The sequence below is a fragment of the Rhinolophus hipposideros genome (assembly GCF_964194185.1).
Source record: "Rhinolophus hipposideros genome assembly, chromosome: 19".
NCBI lineage: Eukaryota > Metazoa > Chordata > Mammalia > Chiroptera > Rhinolophidae > Rhinolophus > Rhinolophus hipposideros.
The window spans coordinates 4,280,348-4,298,894 of NC_138065.1; the positions used below are offsets into that span (position 1 = coordinate 4,280,348).

Sequence of the window (18,547 nt, forward strand, 5' to 3'; positions counted from 1 at the left end):
GATCTCAAAATATGGCTACAAATACAGATTTGAAGGAAATAGAGTGCGCGCACGTAGCGCGCGCACACCAGCTTTCTTAAAGTGACCTTCATATCTTTGAACAGTTCCTAAGGTCAGAATGGATGGGTTAGGGGCTGCCAAGATCAACACAGAGGCAAAATAAGAGGATGGTTACCTAATTTATTCAAACAGCCCTTCATTAATTCATTCATTAAAATTATTTAGTCCCACTATGAGAGTTCCTGGTATACACAGAGGAAGATAAAGTCCCTACCCTCAAAAAGATCATAGACTAATGAGAGAGACAGAAACATAAATCATTAGAATAAAATGTAATAGGTGCCGTCTTAGAGTGTGTGCACGTGCTATGGTTTGACAACCATATTTTCAGAATAAAAAAATGGGAAGAGAAGTTGATACAGAGGCTCAGACAATACCACAGACTATATGAGATTGGAACTATTCTAGAGAATCAAGGAGGTATGATCTCCATGATAATGAGAACTGTGCTAGGAAGAGGCATGGGTGTGCAAGAAGACTTCACTGGTCTGTAGAATTAGAATTTTGCCAGATAGTCAGGAAGAGAAGGGGATTCTAAGAAGAAGGAAAAGCGGGAGACATGGCAGAGAATTGGGTGTTAGGGAAGTGAAGCTAGAATAGGATGATGTGGCAGGAGGTGAGGCTAGAAAGGCAGGAAGATGCTATTAATAAATTATGAAGACTCTTGAATGCCATATTTGTAATAGTTATCACCTACTAAACATCTATGAGCTCACTACATACAGTGCCAAGCGGTTTAAAAGGATTATATCTCTTAATCTTAACAACCTTCCAAAGTAGGTATTGTTATTAGTCCTACTTTACAGATGAAAAAACTGACATTCAGAGGGGTAAAGCAACTTGTCCAAAGTCACACAGCTAGAAGACCTAAGTTCAAACTCATACTCAGGTCCGGGCTGATTCTAAGGCTCTACCCTTAACCACACTACTATTCCGCCTCAAGGACTTTATCCTATAGATAACGTCCATTTAAGATTTTTGAGCAGAAGAGTGACAAAATCTTGGTTTTTAGAAAGGTTCCTTCTAGCAGAGTGGAAAACGGACTGCAGCAGAAGGAGACCGACCTCTTCTAAATGAAAATTTGTTGACTCCCAAATTTTGGACTTAGAGTAGCGGGGCTCTTGGTGTCACCGAGTCGAACCATTCCATAGGCAAGGTCTGCGCGTAGGTCAGGGAGCTTGGGGTTGGTGTAGGAGCAGGAGTGGGCGGGGCCGGCCTAGGGGGCGGGGCTAGGAGCCTCTCGACGCTCTGCTGCTTCTGCCTGCGGACGACCGATTGCCGCCGCCGCCGCCGCCGCCTGCCCCCCGCAGGTCGTGGTGTCGAGCGCCGAGCCCCGAGAATCGCGCTGGGTGAGGGGCCGCTGGTGGCGGCGCAGTCTCGGTAGGCGTTATGAGTTTGGCTGGGGGCCGAGCCCCTCGGAAGACCGCGGGGAACCGACTCTCTGGGCTCCTGGAGGCAGAGGAGGAAGATGAGTTCTACCAGACGACTTATGGGGGTTTCACGGAGGCAAGAGCTGGGCCCAGGAAGAGGGAGGGAAGAAAGCTAAGAGGAGTCTGGAGGGGAGAAACCTCGGACAAAGAAGGGGGCGGGGAATAGACGGGAGCCGCGGCAGTTGATACCGGCGACGGAGCGGGCGAGTCGGGGGCAGGCCTTGGAGCCCTAGACGGGCAGGGGTAGAGGAGCTCCCTGGGCCCCCCCGAGCGTGGCCGAACCCCCCCGCGTTCCTGTTCCTCCCGCTGCCTCCGTGGGCGCGCTTCCGCCGGGCGCGCGACAGGCACCGCGTAGACGTGCGGTGTATCCTCGGTGGCCCAGGGCTCATGTTGCCTCTGGGGTGTAGGAAGAAGCTTCTCCCCAAAGTGGAGGGGCTTCGCCTGCTCCTTCTCCAGCTTCCAAATCTCAGTGGAAACGTCTGCTAAGAGAACCCTTCCTTGACTGCCCTAGAAAAGCGTCCTCATTTGTTTCCTTCATGGAACGTGTTTCGTTTCGTAGTTAGGTTTGCTTAGCTCGTTTGTACTGTATTATTAGTTTGTAGGTCCTGTAAGGTTAGAGATAGTCTGTTCTGTTCAACAGTGTGCAACCCAGTGCCTAGCCCAGTGTCCGCATTGGCTTGGCACTTGGGAGATCGGCGTTGATTGAACCTGTCCTCCCTTTAAATATGTGCTGAGTACCTACAGCTGTGGTAAACTCTCTGGCAACTGTTAAAAACACGGTTTTGTCCTTATATGTGCCAGACCCCAGTGGGCGACCTAGCTGGGTTAACAGTCCGTTAAAGTAGTGTGTGATGAGGGAAGCATAAGGTGTCATGGTAACACACGTGAGCCAGAGTTGTGGGTCGGGTGGGTATCTCTGCGGGGCATGATGTGTAAGGCGAGGACAGTGTGACAAGTAGGACTCGGCTGGAGGAAGACCGGTAGGCCTGGGAGCACGGCGGAGAAAGGTTAGTCCAGGGAGTTACACGTCTGTGGCACTGGTCTGGGACCTACACATCTACTCTCATTCTCCAGACCATGAGGGAGAATACAGTTGGCAAGAATGGAGGGCAAGGCATGGGCCAAATTGTGTAGGGCCTTGTGAGTGTGTTAAGGAATTTTGCTCTTCAGCCAGAGGACTGAGAAGATGATCAGATTGGTACTTTAGAAGCTTGCTCTGTGATGAGGAGAAGGGTTTGAAAGAGGCAGTGGGAGCAGAGACACATGGACAGGAGGGTTCAAGAGAAATCAAAGCAACAGAATCCACAGGACTTGGTGACTGACGGGGAGTCATTACTTACCCAGCCCTAACCAGCTCGTTTAAAATAGAACTTTCTCATCCCTCTTCCAAAAGCCATTTTCCTATTCCTGTCATTTTACGAGTCGTTATTTAATATGTACCCGTCATGTTTCCAAAAAGGATTTAAGGAGGCTTACGATATAAACAAAAAGTAGGAACAGCAAAAATAGAGACACATCAGAAGTAATTGTACCAGGAGCCTTTGCTGAAATGTTACTAGCAATTGATATTAAATTTAGCTGTGAGTTTCCTGGAAGTCAAACCCTGAATTTCTTTTTCTAATAAGAAGAATATAAGTTCTTTAAGAGAGACAGATTTATTCAGCATTCAATCCTAGGAGAATCGCATCCTTATATAAGACGTATAAAATAACAGGGTTTTGGTAGATGACGTAAAAACATTGTCTTACCTTGTCATGTCTATTAATGACCCTCGATGAAAGCCAAAGGAATGGTAGCAAATCCGTAACTGAGTGAAAGCATTTCCATTAGGCACTAAGCTAATGTGTGGTTGAACTACTAGACTCTGGTGAGATAACTTAATACCAGGTGAGAGCTGAAGGGATTAGCGTGTTCCCAGGCTGTTCCCAAACATCACTTGGGAGGAAATGATGGTCATCCGTGCAAGATAGAACTCCGGCTGGCTTGCAGTGTCAGCTGTCTCTTATTTGCTTGGTTTGGCAGCGTGTGTGCAAAGATTAGCCCATTAGCCTGCATCACTGATTGAAGAGAGAGCCACGTGTTTGCGGTGCCGCTCCACCCAGTTGACTTGCCTGTCCCCAGTGTTTTCTTGCACTTTCCTTTCCAATGTGGCTGCCATCTAGCCCTATCTGCATCACCTCAGGTCTAGGCTGATACTCCATGTTCTCTACTCCAGCCCATTTAATCACCTCCAGAGCTTGCTACAACACTCCTCACCCACAGTTTCCCTCTGCCCTCAAATCAGTGGTTCCCCACTAGACATCATAGTAGTACCCAACTGTTGTTTTTTGTCCCAACACACCTGAGGAATGAGACCTATATCTCAGTGATGAGACATATTTGTCAGTGACTTTAGTTTGCTTCAACAGTGATTATCAATTCTGGGACAAGTAAGGAGAGGGAGAGGATTGAGAAGCACCGGCCTGCAAGTTAAAATCATAAGTTTCTTAGCCTGACATTTAAGGTTCTCTATAGATTGAGTGCAACCTTCCTTTCAAATCTTACAGACCTATAGGGCAATCTGTTAATGTTGAGAGGAGGCATTGTTAAAGCAAAGGCAGTCAGCTAGGGAGACTTCTTGCCAGAGATAAAGCTGCTTTACTTAGGTCTAAATCCTTATTCCATGAACGTGCCATACAGAGTCTGCTTTGTTGCTGCTATTCCATCTGCCCATGGTTCCCTCTTCCCTCTTGCCTGTCTAAATTTACAACATGGCTCAAGCTGTCTTCATTCTTGACACTCTAACGCAGGGTTCAGCAAACGATACACCACTGGCCACATCTGGCTCATTACCTGTTCTGATCTGGCCCTTTACAGAAAAAGTTTGCCAATCCCCGGTCTAAAGGAATAAAGTCTGATATTTAAACCTTCCCAGACTGCCAGTCCATAGCAACTGTGCCTTCCTTTGAACGCCTCTAACATTTTTTTGCCATCTGGTACTTTGTTGCCTTGTATTAAAACATTCTGTTATAATGATGTCCTGCCCTCCACTAGATGTAAGACCCTAGAAGGTAGAGACCAAAGCATATCCTTTTGTGCCCCAACACTTAACACGGTGTGCGACAGGTAAGGGGCAGTCCGGTAACATTGCCAGGTTTAGTGCTGGAGCCAGAGGCCACCAGCTGGGAAGATTTCTTGCCTGAGGAAAATGGAGGGCTGGGTTGGGAAGGAGAGAGGGGCAGCCCTTATCAAGAAAGCGAAGAGACTGTGCCTCCTGGAGGGGCGTTATTGACTCCGACGCTAGTGGGAACCTCACCTGCCTATGTCCTCAGGAATCAGGAGATGACGAGTATCAAGGGGACCAGTCAGACACAGAGGATGAGGTGGATTCCGACTTTGACATCGACGAAGGGGATGAACCGTCCAGTGATGGAGAAGCAGAAGAGCCGAGAAGGAAGCGTCGGGTAGTCACCAAAGCCTACAAGGTGCGAGGGAAGTCCTGGTTTTCCCAGATTTCCTTCATTCCTGTTCTCCCTTCCATCAGGTCCCAGGACTCCCCACACCAGTCCCATTTCCTGCAGTGCTAGTTTTCTCTTAAGGTTCTCACCTTCTTTCTCCTTATCTCTCTGTGCCCCGGTGTCTGATTCCAATCTGTCCCCAGGAGCCTCTCAAGAGCTTGAGGCCTCGAAAGGTCAGCACCCCAGCTGGTAGCTCTCAGAAGACCCGAGAAGAGAAGGCACTGGTACCACTAGAGCTACAGGATGACGGCTCTGACAGTGAGTGGGGCCGTTGGGTCAATTGACAAAACTGGAATACGATAAAAGTATTTTATCAGTGTCATGTTTACTGAAGTTGATAACTGTACTGTGGTTATGTTAAGGAAAATGCTTCTTCCTAGGACGTATACACTTAAGTATTTAGGGGTAGAGAACCATGATGTGTGCAGCTTAACTCTCAGATTATTCAGAAAAAATAAAATACACATAACGCACACACACAGTGCAGATGGGGCAGAAGGTTAACAGGTGATCTGGGTAAAGGATACCTGGGTGTTCTTTGTATATTCTTGCAACTTTTTTGTAAGTTTGAAATTATTTCAAATGGAGAAAAGTTTTAAAATTTAAAAAATCAAGGAGGGGAACGTGAATTCAAAGATTTCTTCCTCTCTGACTTCCCTCCCAGGTCGGAAGTCCATGCGTCAGTCTACAGCTGAACATACACGACAGACGTTCCTTCGGGTGCAGGAGAGGCAGGGCCAGTCCCGGCGGCGGAAAGGGCCCCACTGTGAGCGGCCACTGACCCAGGAGGAGCTGCTCAGGGAGGCCAAGATCACAGAGGAGCTCAACTTACGTTCCCTGGGTCAGTCTGTGGGCTGCAGAACAGTGGGTGTAGGGGCTTGAGAAAAACGGGAAACCCGGGAGCCCCGAAGAACTGGGAAGGTGGAGATTGGGACCAGGGAATCGGGGAAAAACGGGGTGAGTGATGATGAGGAGCAAGGAACTTGGCAGTTATGAAGGCTCTGAAAGGCAAGTTATATGGAGGTACTTCGGGGTGAAATGAGAGTTGTGTAGAACTGAGTGCAAATTCTAGTCCTGCTGTTCATTTGCTGTAAGACGGCAGGCAGATTACCTGACCCACTGGCATCTTGCTCTCTTTGTTCACAAAATGGGGTGGGAATGCCTACTTTAATGATCAAAATTAGAAATTCAGTACAGTCAGTTCATGAGATAAATTGCTTTAAAGTAAAAAGTGTTTTTAAATCGCTTCAGTTTATGTGCTGATGGGTACAGAGTCGTGTACAGTAATATATTGTGCAAAAAAAACCACCCATTTATTTATAGGGCGGTGAGAATCTCAAACCATGAGAGGTACATGAAAAATTGAGGGGACAGCAGGGGTGAGTCCTCCCATCACATGCTCACTCTGGGGCGTACTCTTATTGAAATAGTAGAGTTGCTAGTATTAATTCATTTCTTCTCTCTCTGAATCTCTTTTTTGACAAGCACATCTAGTTGAACACGTACACATAACAAAAATGCGACTTCACCGTGGAATGGAAGGTTTGTTTATCCAGACTTTCTGGGATCCAACCCATTCCAGTTTTAATAATAGTTCCGAAACTTAGATCACTGAACTCCAAAGACCACAATAATTGAAAAAAGATTTAGTTCCTTCCCAACATCTTCTAGATTTATTCTCGTGACTTTTTTTATTGGCTTTGAAATGGGAAGTTTGTATTGGTTCTAACATGCGAAACATAATCTTTACCTGTGCAATGGCAATTCAGTACTTTAAAACAGTAGCTACCCCTCAAAATGTAAATGACTGAGAACCATCACAAACAATGAGGTCCCCTTGATGTCATTGTAATTACAAGCTGCATCCTTTGACCACGCTGATTAGCTCGGGCCACTGGAAGGAGAGTGACTCCTAGGCTTCTAGGAGATTCCAGAGGGCAGGTTCAACAGGGGACAAACTATGTTGAATCGGAGACGTCTGTGAGCAATTTATGCAGTGCTGAGAGGTCAGTTAAGTATACAAACTTGGTGCTCAGGCAAGAGATCTGGGCTGGAAATGTAAATTTGGAAGTCTTTAGAATATGGATGGTAATTGATGCAGTGGAGTGGCTCTGGCCCGGGAGAAAACGTAGAGTGAGAAGAGAAGAAAGGCCCAAGAGAGTCCTGTGGATGCTGACATGTATGGTCTCGTACAAGAGGAGGGGCTTAGAGAACAACCTGGGCAGGGCCGGAGGTTGCGAAGTCCAGGAGCGTTTGTCTTAAAAACACCAAGGAAGGAGAATGTTTTAAGACAGAGGAGCTGCTGAACGCTGCCGAGATGCCAATAAAGAGGACTGAGAAGTGCCTACTGGGTTTGGTGACATGGGGGTCAGAAGTGACCTTAGGGGCACCTTTTTGGGACCAAACCATTTTGAAGTTGGTTGTGAAGCTAAACTTCTTAGGTTTGGCTGTGAAGGGTGGGAGAGGGAATAGAAGATATGGGAGGTCTGGCGTTAAGATAGAGGGGTCCTTGTTTTATTCAAAGATTGGAAGCACTATCTTTTGTGAGAAGCAACTGAGAGAGTTTACTGGTAGAGAAGAAAGCACGCGTAGCTAAGTGTAGGTTTTTGGAGAAGCGGAAAGGGGGTGCAGGGAGGGCGGTGGGAGCTCAAGCACAGGCGGAGGAACTGGCCTAGGAGGAAGGAAGGGTAGGCGGCCTCTAGTTGTAGGTCTGTAAATCCGGAGCAGGGCACGGCGGTGGTTGTGATGTCTTTCAGGCACTCTCATCTGTCCAGTGTTGGGGAGAGACATGGAAGCTTGAGGAAAGTGAAGAGTGTTTGCCATAGTGATAGAGATGGGATTATCTGCTGGTGTTGGGGGGCTCTTGGAGTGTGGGACCATGAGCGGAGGGTGGCTCCCTTACACACCTGTTGTGTATTTTTTCTCCACTTGCACTCAGCAATCCAGGTCTGGGCGAGGGCAGTTAGGCTGACAAGAGAAGGACTGAAATGATAGACCTGAGCTCGATTTAAAAAGGAAAATGAAGGCTGGAAGGCCTGATTGAGCAGGAGCTCTCCACGCATGGGGGGTTCTGAAGAGGTAGAAGAACAGAGGTACCCAGCGTAGGGGAGCAGACACACCTGAGGATAGGGTGTGCGGTCAGAGGCTGGCTGTGTGGTTTTCACCATTTCTGAGCTGGGCGGTTTCAGGCAACGCCAAAGCCGAGGCTGTAGCTCTAGTGGACAGGAGTAACTAACGTGTTGTGGCTAGAAGGTGGTAAAGAGACGGGGTGATAAAGAAACTGGGGGTGCGGTGTTGAGGGACTACCTGTGGGCACTGCTTCTGTGACTACCTCTGAAGTCCCCAGGGTGACCCGGGATGACAGGAGTTGAGATGGAGAGGAAGAGTGAAAGCCAGTGGCAAGTGTTCAGTGAGGGAGGGAGAGAAGGTAATAGGGGTTGTTGGCAAAGGTGTCAGAAGTGAAGCGAGTGTGCAGGCGGGGAGCCGCGTGATCTGAGAGCGGCAGGGTGGGACCCAGGAGGCCACAGACACGTCCTGTGTGGGATGTGAGAGGCTGGGCAGCTTCCAGCAGAGGGCGATGGAGAGAGTGGCAGCCTCGGTGGTGGCAGGTGAGGCGCGCTGTGGAAGGAATGGAGAGTGGACCTGAGGACACAGGTGAGCTGGCTGGTTAGAGAGCAGGAGTTGCAGAGAATCCAGGGACGTATTCGACAGAAGGAGGGTTGGAACGTTGGCTTAGGGGAAAGAAAATATTATCCAGCAGAATTCAAGTATAAAAGTGGCTAAGTCACTCGAGGGGTTTCTAGAGGACTCTTTCTGGTCAGATTTTATTTAGAGGATTGTGTTCACGATACCCCCTTTTAAGACAGACACAAATTTGGAGTTAATTCAGAGGAACGGGGCCAGGAATATTGTGGTGTGTTTATGTGTTAACAAATATTCCCTGAGTGCCTGTTATGTGTGGAATGCTGCATGACCTGATAATGTGGGGGTCCTGTGAGCCCCAGTCACTGCCCTTCAGGAGACAGGTCCCAGCAGTGAGCCACCGTGGAGCAGCGTCCCGGGGTCCGGACAGCCAGGGGAGCTGGTGGATTAGAGAGGTGGGCCTGACAGGAACAGTTGCTCAGCTGATTCTCACCAGGTGAGAATGCAGACCCAGCATTGCCAGATTTTCTCAAGATTTTTTAAAGAGAGACCAGAAATCTCTGTATCTCAGTGTGAATTGTCTTAATTTCTCAATGTCAGCAACCAATTCAGATATTTCTTTAAAACTCTATACAGACCAAACAGAACACTTGGGTGGGCTGCCAACTTGCCACCTCTGCCATAGGCTGTGATCAGTCCGGTGACAGAAGTGCCCTAGGCTGAGCGGTGGCAGAAGGAGGGAGGGACTCCAATCCGTGTTGTAGGAGGAATGGTTCAGTGGAATGGGTGTGGTGATCAGCCTGGAGACACATGGACACCAATTTCAACTATGTAAAGGACTGTCATGTGAAGACAGATGAGACTTGTGTCCTTTATGGCCTTAAAAGGTAAAACAGTGTCATCAGGAAGTGTGTTTCAGCTCACAGGAGGAAAGAACCCTGTAATGACTGGAGAGGCCGAAAGCTGTGACACACTGCCTTGGGTGGAGCGCGTTGCCAGGGCAGTTGTGGGGTGTCCAGGGAAACGGGCAGGCTCCAGCTGAAAGGGCCCCTTCCAGCTCCCAAGTCCTACAGCTCTAAGTGGGTGTGGAGCCGAGTGGGCTTGAGAAAAGCTGAGCAGAGAGGCCAGCAGAGAACTCCGCTGTGAACTAGGAGTTGCTGGGGGGCCTGGGAGAACCTTCCTAATGGGCGGGGGCAGGCCGTGACTAGATGGTCAAGAAGATCGTGGAGAGACCAGGACAGCCCTGGGGTGTGGGAAGAGGGAGACCTGACCATGCGCTCTTCCTTCCTTTGACCCTGCAGAGACGTATGAGCGGCTCGAGGCTGACAAAAAGAAGCAGGTTCATAAGAAGCGCAAGTGCCCTGGGCCCATAATCACCTATCACTCAGTGACAGTGCCGCTGGTTGGGGACCCAGGCCCTAAAGAAGAGAACGTGGATGTGGAGGGGTGAGTGACTCTCAGGGAAAAGAGGAGGGAGGTTCCTCCTTTCCTTCAGCTGCGTTCTCCATCCCAGCCCCATTTCACCTGCTTTCCTCACTGAGCTCTCGCTAACACTTGGCTGTCTTTCAGATTCCACTTCCATTCAGCTCCTTATTTTTCTCTTTTAGCCTCTCTCGTCTCCCTCTCTCTGGGTCTCATCCAGCCCAGCTTTGCTTTCCCGTCTGTCCCTGAACAGGTTCCCCCAGAATGCTGCCAGCGCTCGGCCTGCTCCTCCTCTTCCTTCACCTCTCTGATCTCTTTCTTTCTCTTTCTCTGTTGTTTTCGCTCCTCAGCTCTGTGTTTTTCTGTCTTTGCCCTCAGACTTGATCCTGCTCCCACGGCCTCTGCATTGACTCCCGGTGCCGGGACCGGACCCGCCGTCCCTCCTGCTCGCTGCTCACGGACCTTCATCACTTTTAGTGATGATGCGACATTTGAGGAATGGTTTCCCCAGGGGCGGCCCCCAAAGGTCCCTGTTCGGGAGGTGTGCCCAGTGACTCATCGCCCAGCCCTGTACCGGGACCCTGTCACAGACATACCCTACGCCACTGCGCGAGCCTTCAAGATCATTCGTGAGGCCTACAAGAAGTACATCACTGCCCACGGGCTGCCGCCCACGGCCTCGGCCCTGGGCCCGGGCCCTCCACCTCCTGAGCCCCTCCCCGGCTCTGGGCCCCGAGCCCTGCGCCAGAAAATCGTCATCAAATGACGATTATCATCAAGGACTATAGTCTAGTCCTTCCGGATCGTTCCTACCCTGACGTGGGGCTCTCCATGTCCTCGCTCCTCTCCCTGCTTCTCCCTTTGTCATCTCTGATCTTCTCCCAGCCGTTTTCTGTATTTTTTTCCCTAGTTCCTACTGGTTTTGTTTGTGTTTTATAATCTAATAAAATAGAAAGATCCCTTTTGTCTGGTGTCCCATCTAGGGTTGGGAGCAAGTGTTTGTGAATGTCTTGCGTGTATCTGGATGTTTAAATTTGTTTAACAGCATTTATCATGAGTTGCCCTTTTTAAATTGTAAAGTATTTATTCCTCCAACTAGATTATAAACACCTTGAAATTAAACATCAAATGAAATTCTTATACTCACCTTGATGTCACCTTATAGTCACTGCCTTGAATATAGCAGGCACCAAAGCAGCAGGAACTATCCGATCTTGGTGGAACCCCAGTTTCTCTGAAGGGAAAGGGAGGAGGTGTCATGGCCGTTGGTGGCCACTAGAGGCTCTCAGGGCTGGGCAGGGTATGGGGGCTGTGTATATGTGATCTCCCACTACCCCCCACCTGGCCAGAGCTAAAATAATAAAATGCTGAGCTCACTGTTCCCCCACCCTTCCCCCCGGCACTGGGCTCGTCCTGCTGCCTGGACAGAGCCCCGGTAGAACAGACAGACCGACCGACAGGGGAGGTGAGAAGGGAGGTGGCCACCAGGACTGGTAGGTGGGGACGGCAGGGGGCTTCTGGACCAGAGCCCGGCAGGAGATGGGAGGAGAAGAGTGGCTTCTACTGGGAATGATCCAAAGTGTGTCTCTGTCTGTCACTCAGTGTATGTCTCTGCCACTGTCGTTATAGTCCTTAACTGTGTAGTTGACATTGTCAGTGTAAGTATCACACATTTTCTGGCTCTTTCATACTCGGCATGGTGTGTATGTGTGGCTTGTGTTTATTTTTGATATTGTAAAAGACTGTGCAAGTTTAATCCTCCCACTGTTTTTAGAGAAACTTTATGCCACTTAGAAGTCATTCCCCACCCATTGGTCTGGTGTCATCTTCCCGTCCAAAGCCAGGAAAAATTATGGGGACTCAGCCCTTCCTCCTAAGGCCATACCACCTTTTTCCTAACTTGGAAGTGCCCCCCACCCCAGGTCCTCTGAGCCCTGGCTTTCCCTTAGGATTTAGAATCGTAGCAAACAGAAAGTGAAATCCTGATCCCCCACAATAAAAGAAGAAATGAGGGTGGGGTAAGAGAAATGTCTCTTTCCCTGAATCCTCCTTGCTTAAACCAGTTTAGGAAAAAGACCGGATTATGGGGAAGAGAGGAGGAATATCCCCGAAGCTCCGCCTGCCCCCCTTCCTTTCAATAGGAACTGGGCATGGGGCCAGCGGTGTTGGTAGGGCTCCCAGCAGCTGTGCTAGGCCAGGAGGTACTGACGGGAGAGGTTATAGGGGAGGGGTGCTGCCAGGATCTCGGTCATATAGTGGGGAGACAAATCCAGCTTGGATGCCTGGGATCCTGGTCCAGAGTGGCTGGAAGCTGGGGAGCAGGACAAAGGAGGCTGGTTCTAACTAAACCACCTCCCCTAACCCCATCTTCCCACACCCAGCTAGATTTCTAACCGCCAAGAGTCCAGATCATTGTTCTGCCCCCTGGCTGGTCTCTTCCTGTCCCTACTGTATCTCCATGTCCGTCTTTCCATTGTCCAACCACTTTCCCCATGTCCCCCAGGCTCCGTGAGTGCCACACAGTGGGGAGGGGGTGGGGACCATCATGTCATCGTATCAGAAGGAACTGGAGAAATACAGAGACATAGATGAAGATGAAATCTTAAGGACCTTGAGCCCTGAGGAGCTAGAGCAGCTGGACTGCGAGCTACAGGAGATGGACCCCGAGGTAGGGGCTCCACAGGGGGAAGCGGGCCGGGAAGGGTGTGGGGCCCTGGGTGGCTGAAACAAGGGCTACCTACAGGGCCTGGAGTCCCAAGAGGGCCAGGGCAAAGGTGTCTGAGATGTTTTAGGGAGCTCTGGAGGTGCTGCAGGTCAGAGGGCAGGTCTGACTTGCACCCCCAAACTCATCCCTAAGAACATGCTCCTGCCAGCTGGACTAAGACAACGTGATCAGACAAAGAAGAGCCCAACGGGGCCACTGGACCGAGATGCCCTTTTGCAGTACCTGGAACAGGAGGCACTAGAGGTCAAAGAGCGAGATGACTTGGTGCCCTTCACAGGCGAGAAGAAGGGTATGGACACCCCAACATCCATGCCTCCTGGAACCCAAATGGGTTCACATGTCCCCCTCCAGCTTCCCTCACTCCTGCCAGCTCCTAGCTGCCGTCATACCTGCATGCCAGCTTGCACTCTTCAGCTCTTAGATCGGGGGACCCAGGGGCTCTAAGCTCGTTGAGGACTCAGGCTTTGGTCCCCAGCATTCCACCTTCTGGAGAAGGAAAGGAAGCTGGAAGCCGGGATCTTAGAAATGACCTCTGCCTGAACCATCCTCCCTCTCGCATCAGGGAAGCCCTATATTCAGCCCAAGAGGGAGATTCCAGCTGAGGAACAGATCACTCTGGAGCCTGAGCTGGAGGAAGCACTGGCCCATGCCACAGATGCTGAAATGTGTGATATTGCAGGTGCGCAGCAGTGGGAAATTGAGGGTGGAAAAATCGGGCAGGGGGTCCCATTTGTGGCATGGGACTCGGGGAATTCTCTGAACCATGACACGGATGTTTGAGAAAGCCTCAGGTAGTGGTTTTTGATTTTTCTTACTTGTTTATGTACTCTTTCATCCATTTTTAATTTAGTAAGTTAACATCTCAAGGACAATTTATAGGGGTTATAAAGCAAATAAAAGTGGAACTCTGTGGTGCCTTAGGGACTCTCCCTTAGCCCTGTGTCAATGTTTTAAAAACTGCCTTAAGCAATTCATCGAGGGGATCCCTGGGGCCCAGGGAGGGTGGGAACCTCTCTGGCAGAGCGGAAGAGGTCAGGCTTTAGACATGCAACAGATTCAGAAGGGGGGCGCGGCTTGAAACTGGTCCCTTCTTCTCATCCCCTGACTCTTTCCAGCAATTCTGGGCATGTACACACTGATGAGCAACAAGCAATACTACGACGCCATCTGCAGTGGTGAAATCTGCAACACCGAGGGCATCAGCAGTGAGTGTGTTTGGGAGCGTGGCCCCAGGGTTCTCGGCAGGCAGTCCCCGAGTCTGAGGAAAGGTAGCAAAGGGTGAAACAGGTGACTGGGGAGAGGACGTGATGCGTAATAAGCAACGGGGAGGAGATGGGGGGGCACATTGGGGGTTTCCCTCCTAACCTCACAGGTGTGGTGCAGCCTGACAAGTATAAGCCAGTGCCAGATGAGCCCCCAAATCCCACAAACATCGAGGAGATACTAAAGAGAGTCCGAAGCGATGATAAGGAGCTGGAGGAGGTGAACCTGAATAACATACAGGTACGGGCCCTCCCCCTCCTGGAGTAACACCAGCACTGACACGGAGGCCCTTGGCCCATCACCTGCTCTTCCCAACAGGACATCCCCATACCCATGCTAACTGAGCTGTGTGCGGCCATGAAGACAAACACCCACATCCAGAGCTTCAGTCTGGTGGCCACGAAAAGTGGTGACCCCGTTGCCAACGTAAGGCTAGTTGACACTGCTACCCGTCTCCCTGTCCCGTAACGTGCACCCCTGGCAGGGCTGTCATAAAGGGTCGTGCTAGGGGTGCCATGGCCATCACGCTCTCTTAGCGTGGCTCCGAAGGGGACTCCTGCCCCCCGTCCTACGGCTCACAGCTCTGAGATCCTCGGTCATCTTCCCCGAGAGCCCCAGCCCCCATCCCACCTGCACGCGTGTTTAATCTGCCTGCGCCCCCTACCAGCCTCACTCCGGCCTCCCTGTGGCCCCACCCCCAGCCCCGCAAGGACTCAGAATTCTTCTCAGAGTTGTTTCCCTCCTGCTCCTGTCACCTGTGAAAGTGGCCCCAAATCCTAACTCCAGTCCCTCCTACGCAGGCAGTGGCCGACATGCTGCGTGAGAATCGGAGCCTACGGAGCCTGAACATTGAATCCAACTTCATCAGCAGCACAGGGCTTATGGCTGTGCTGAAGGCAGTTCGAGAAAACGCCACACTCACTGAGCTGCGCGTAGACAACCAGGTCGGCAGCCCCTGCCCTGGCCTTTGCCCTCAGGGAACGCTCGGAGTCTCCTCCCCGAGGCCACCCCTCGATCAGGATTTCATCTGATTGGGTTTGAGTCCTCCTGAGTGTCTCTAGGAGGGGAGCCAAGGCAGCACCTCTCGTTACCCACTCTGCAGAAACAAGCCTCTTGGAGCCCGCAAAGGGGGGGTGGTCGGGGACAGTGAGCAAGCCAGAGACGGGCTGACAGCTTTCGTGTCTCCCGCCCCCAGCGCCAGTGGCCCGGTGACGCGGTGGAAATGGAGATGGCCACCGTGCTTGAACAGTGTCCCTCCATCGTCCGCTTTGGCTACCACTTCACACAGCAGGGGCCCCGAGCTCGGGCAGCCCACGCTGTGACCCGGAACAACGAACTACGTGAGTAACTGCAGATGTGGTGGGTGGGGGAGAAGGAGGTGCAGTAGCTGGTAGAGCCTCCTGAAAGCCGACTTCCAGACTAAAACCTGGGGTGCTACCAAAGCAATAGTCACACGAGAAGTTGAAATCCCCTAAGCGATCAGAAAGTAGATAGAAAAGTCCGCCCTGCCCCAAATACATAACCTGTAGAGAAGTGGGAAGGAAGCTAGACATACCTGCTGGGAGGTACAGGATTTTGGTCATGTCATCTCTTAGCTGGGTTTATGAATGTGGGGTGGGCATATTTGGTGGCCTAAGACATTACCTCTTTACAAGTCTGGTGAAGGAACTAGAAAGAGCACCTTTGCAGAAAGCAAGAGATGGAATAAAGACTTGTGTTTACTCTTCCTCCTTTACAGGTCGCCAGCAAAAGAAGAGATAACACTACCTCCCCCCTTACTGACCAGAGCTGGGAGCCGGAACTCATCCATCCCCTTTTCCTGTAAATAAAGGCCCTTTTCTCCGCTCAGCCTGACTCCTTCCTTGGGCTTTGGGGTGGAAATCTTGGCGCTAAGCCCCAAGGGTTACTGCCAGCTCATCAGGGAATTATTTATACTCTGGGGATCAGCAGGCAGGGAGGTTCAAGTTACGAGGACGAGGTGGGGGAGCTCCCCCCCTTGGTGCTCCCCATAACCCTGCCAATGCCTTTAGTCTACTTTCACAGGATTCCTAGCCTCAGCCCTGTTTCCAGATGGGGCCAGGTCCCCCCAGTTTCTATGCACAACCCTCATGTGATCTGCAGGAGGAAAGAACTTTGAGTGGAGGTAGGGAGGAGGGCAGACAACACGAAGGGCAAAGACCTCCTTCTAACAGACTTATTAATAGGGCACCGGGCTGACGCAGCTGACGCCTGGCATGGCTTTGGTAAGGGGGGGGAGGGGATAGAAGTATGGGGAGCTGTGTACGTGGCCGGGAAGGACTGGCCGGGCTGAGAACGAACACATCTGAAATCCTGAAGTGGGACAAGGAACCAGACTCGAGGCAAGTTAGGCTCCCAGCGCCCACTGTGTTTATTTGTGAACTAAATGGGAAAAGTGGGTGTCAGACCAAGGGGGGATCGGGAGGTTCCTCCTCGTCAGAGTCAAACTCAACATTCTCATCTTTTACCCATCGACCTCGTCCATCTGGGATCCATCCAGAGCTGGAAACATCAGAGAAAACAGAGCTGGTCACGAGAGGAGGTTTATGGAGAAGTCAGTGGGACAAGAAAAAAACAATTGAGAAGGTTTGGAAAAGGAGGGTCAAAGAGAAAAGGGGAAACCTAAGGAAAGTAGACTGCGCATACCTCCGAAGGGTGAGGTAACGGTCCAGGGCTCGTCTCCTCGTGGGGCTCACAGATGCAGGGGATGAGACAGCGGCTGACTCCTCAGCCTGTGGACCTGCCGCAGGCTCAGGGTCCCTACCGATCGGCTCACTTGGGATTTCCACCTCTGGGGGTGGCAAAGGGGGACGGGAGACAGAGGGACGAGAGGCTTCTGGTCTGGGCAGAGAAGAATCAAAGTCCGTAAGAGCAGTAAAGGAAAGAGCCATCTCTCCTGTGACTCCCAACCCTTAAAGCAGTGTTTCCTACACGGTGTTCCTCAAGATATGAGTAAGTGTGCTGCCTGAAAAGGCTTTTGGAATCAAATGAATTTAGGAAAGGCTAGGTCAAAATTGTTTAAGTTCTTCATCTTAAGACTTTCTGGACACCTTAAAATATACTGTTCCTTTCCTTCAAAAGTATCCTACTTTGTAATCCTACCAAGCGCCACGTCCCCAATTTCTTAATTACAAAATTCTCTTTTTCCTGAAATACCAGTTAACGTCTCCAGAATCCTAGTATTCCTCAGAGCACAATCTGGAAAACAAGCACTTTAGAGCCACCTGTCTCCTTTTGTCCCTCCCTGCCACTGCCTTTCCCACCCCACAGACCTGCACTTGCGGCGGCAGCAACTGTTGTAATGAGGAGCTCTGTGTAAAGCAGTCTGGGTGATAAGACGCGTCTGGGTTAACAGAGGAGCCTGGCGTGGAGATCAAGACAGAGTCAGAGCTTCCTCCTAGAAGCCGAAGGTCCTGCCTGGAACACACACTCCTCTCTCCGATTACCTCCGCTTTGGTCTCTCCCCTCTCCAATTCCTTCTGCGGTCTTGGATTCTGCTCCATCCCCTTTCCCGGCTGCCTCTTGCCATAGAAAAGTTGCAGGCCTGAGGAGAAAGGGAAGAGAATGAAAAGCAGAGCACCACGAGTGGTCTGAAGAAAATGTAAGGCTTTAGTCTCTCTCCGGTGTCTTCTCCCAAACTTACTGGACAGATGTTTCTTGCCTGCCCGGTGGGCAGTTAGCATGGCCAGCGTGTCCAGGACCGGTCGGTGGGGACAGATGGCACAAGCAAAGCTGGACAAGAGGAGAGGAGACGATAAACTGTGCCTGGGGGGTCGGGTCTCTGCTGTAGCTCCCAGCCTGTCCTGGCAGCCCTTTCCGAAGCCCAACTCCCAAGGCCCCCAATCTCCACGCCCTTCCCTATGCCTCACTGTCCTCCTTGGTCAGCTTATTGAGCCTCTAATCGCAGACCCCTCTGGCTTCACACACTCGTTGCCCTCACCGTCCATCCCGGAGCATCAGCGCCTCATCCTCGGGGATATAACTAGCCAGCAGGTCCCCGACTCTTCGCTTCTGCAGGGATCAGGGGAAGAAGTCCGGACGGCATCAACGGGATAGGAGGCGGGGGGAAGGGAGATGACAGGGACGGGGGCGTACAGAGAATGAGGACCCCGGGGAGAGCAGAGGTCGTAGGGAGAAGAAGGGGTCACAACCCGGCCCCAGTCGCCCGACTCCCTCCAGGCCCGCCCCCCCCAGCTGTTGCCAGAGCAACGAAACAAGTGTTTCACGGCCTTCAGACGGCAGCGCAAGCTGCTCCAGACGCTCTTCTCTCGCGCTTACTTTGAGCACATTGAGTTGACTCCAATCGTCCCCTTCTCTCTTGAAAGACATCACGACTGTGAGTCGCAGAAATAATGAATCCTACAGCACCGCTTTCGCCACTCCTTTCAGGCCACCGTAGCAAGGGGTTCGTCTCCTTTCCGGTCGGCCTCACTTCCGGGGACGCGTTTCTACGCATGCTCTGCGCGACTCCGAAAGCCCGCCTCCAGCCC

General features: G+C 51.1%; 3 protein-coding genes across 10 annotated transcripts; 2 read left to right on the top strand and 1 right to left on the bottom strand.

The window, feature by feature from the left end:
* Positions 1–1,302: 1,302 nt before the first annotated feature.
* VPS72 (vacuolar protein sorting 72 homolog) lies at positions 1,303–11,015 on the top strand. Its single transcript, XM_081025310.1, has 6 exons — positions 1,303–1,566; positions 4,802–4,954; positions 5,131–5,245; positions 5,652–5,828; positions 9,931–10,075; positions 10,430–11,015. The coding sequence occupies exons 1-6, from the start codon at positions 1,450–1,452 to the stop codon at positions 10,815–10,817; spliced, it is 1,095 nt and encodes a 364-aa protein (XP_080881436.1). The 5' UTR covers positions 1,303–1,449; the 3' UTR covers positions 10,818–11,015.
* A 383-nt stretch (positions 11,016–11,398) lies between these two features.
* On the top strand, positions 11,399–15,886 carry TMOD4 (tropomodulin 4). Of its 7 annotated transcripts, none has more exons than XM_081025307.1 (10): positions 11,399–11,709; positions 12,555–12,719; positions 12,909–13,065; positions 13,339–13,455; positions 13,892–13,981; positions 14,149–14,279; positions 14,358–14,465; positions 14,840–14,983; positions 15,235–15,379; positions 15,778–15,886. In XM_081025307.1, exons 2-10 carry the CDS (start codon positions 12,597–12,599, stop codon positions 15,798–15,800), a joined length of 1,038 nt encoding a protein of 345 aa, XP_080881433.1. In that variant the 5' UTR covers positions 11,399–11,709; positions 12,555–12,596; the 3' UTR covers positions 15,801–15,886. The 7 variants fall into 7 exon arrangements, with proteins under 7 accessions (XP_080881433.1, XP_080881429.1, XP_080881432.1 ...); XM_081025303.1 differs by having other exon boundaries at positions 11,399–11,516; positions 13,892–14,044; XM_081025306.1 differs by having other exon boundaries at positions 11,399–11,516.
* Positions 15,887–16,404: 518 nt separating this feature from the next.
* SCNM1 (sodium channel modifier 1) lies at positions 16,405–18,522 on the bottom strand. 2 transcript variants are annotated; one of them, XM_081025312.1, is made up of 7 exons: positions 18,336–18,522; positions 17,998–18,068; positions 17,701–17,789; positions 17,504–17,601; positions 17,330–17,418; positions 16,704–16,898; positions 16,405–16,559 (listed from the first exon to the last, which is right to left on the bottom strand). In XM_081025312.1, exons 1-7 carry the CDS (start codon positions 18,384–18,386, stop codon positions 16,460–16,462), a joined length of 693 nt encoding a protein of 230 aa, XP_080881438.1. In that variant the 5' UTR covers positions 18,387–18,522; the 3' UTR covers positions 16,405–16,459. The 2 variants fall into 2 exon arrangements, with proteins under 2 accessions (XP_080881438.1, XP_080881437.1); XM_081025311.1 differs by having other exon boundaries at positions 16,405–16,583.
* Between the last annotated feature and the right edge of the window lie 25 nt (positions 18,523–18,547).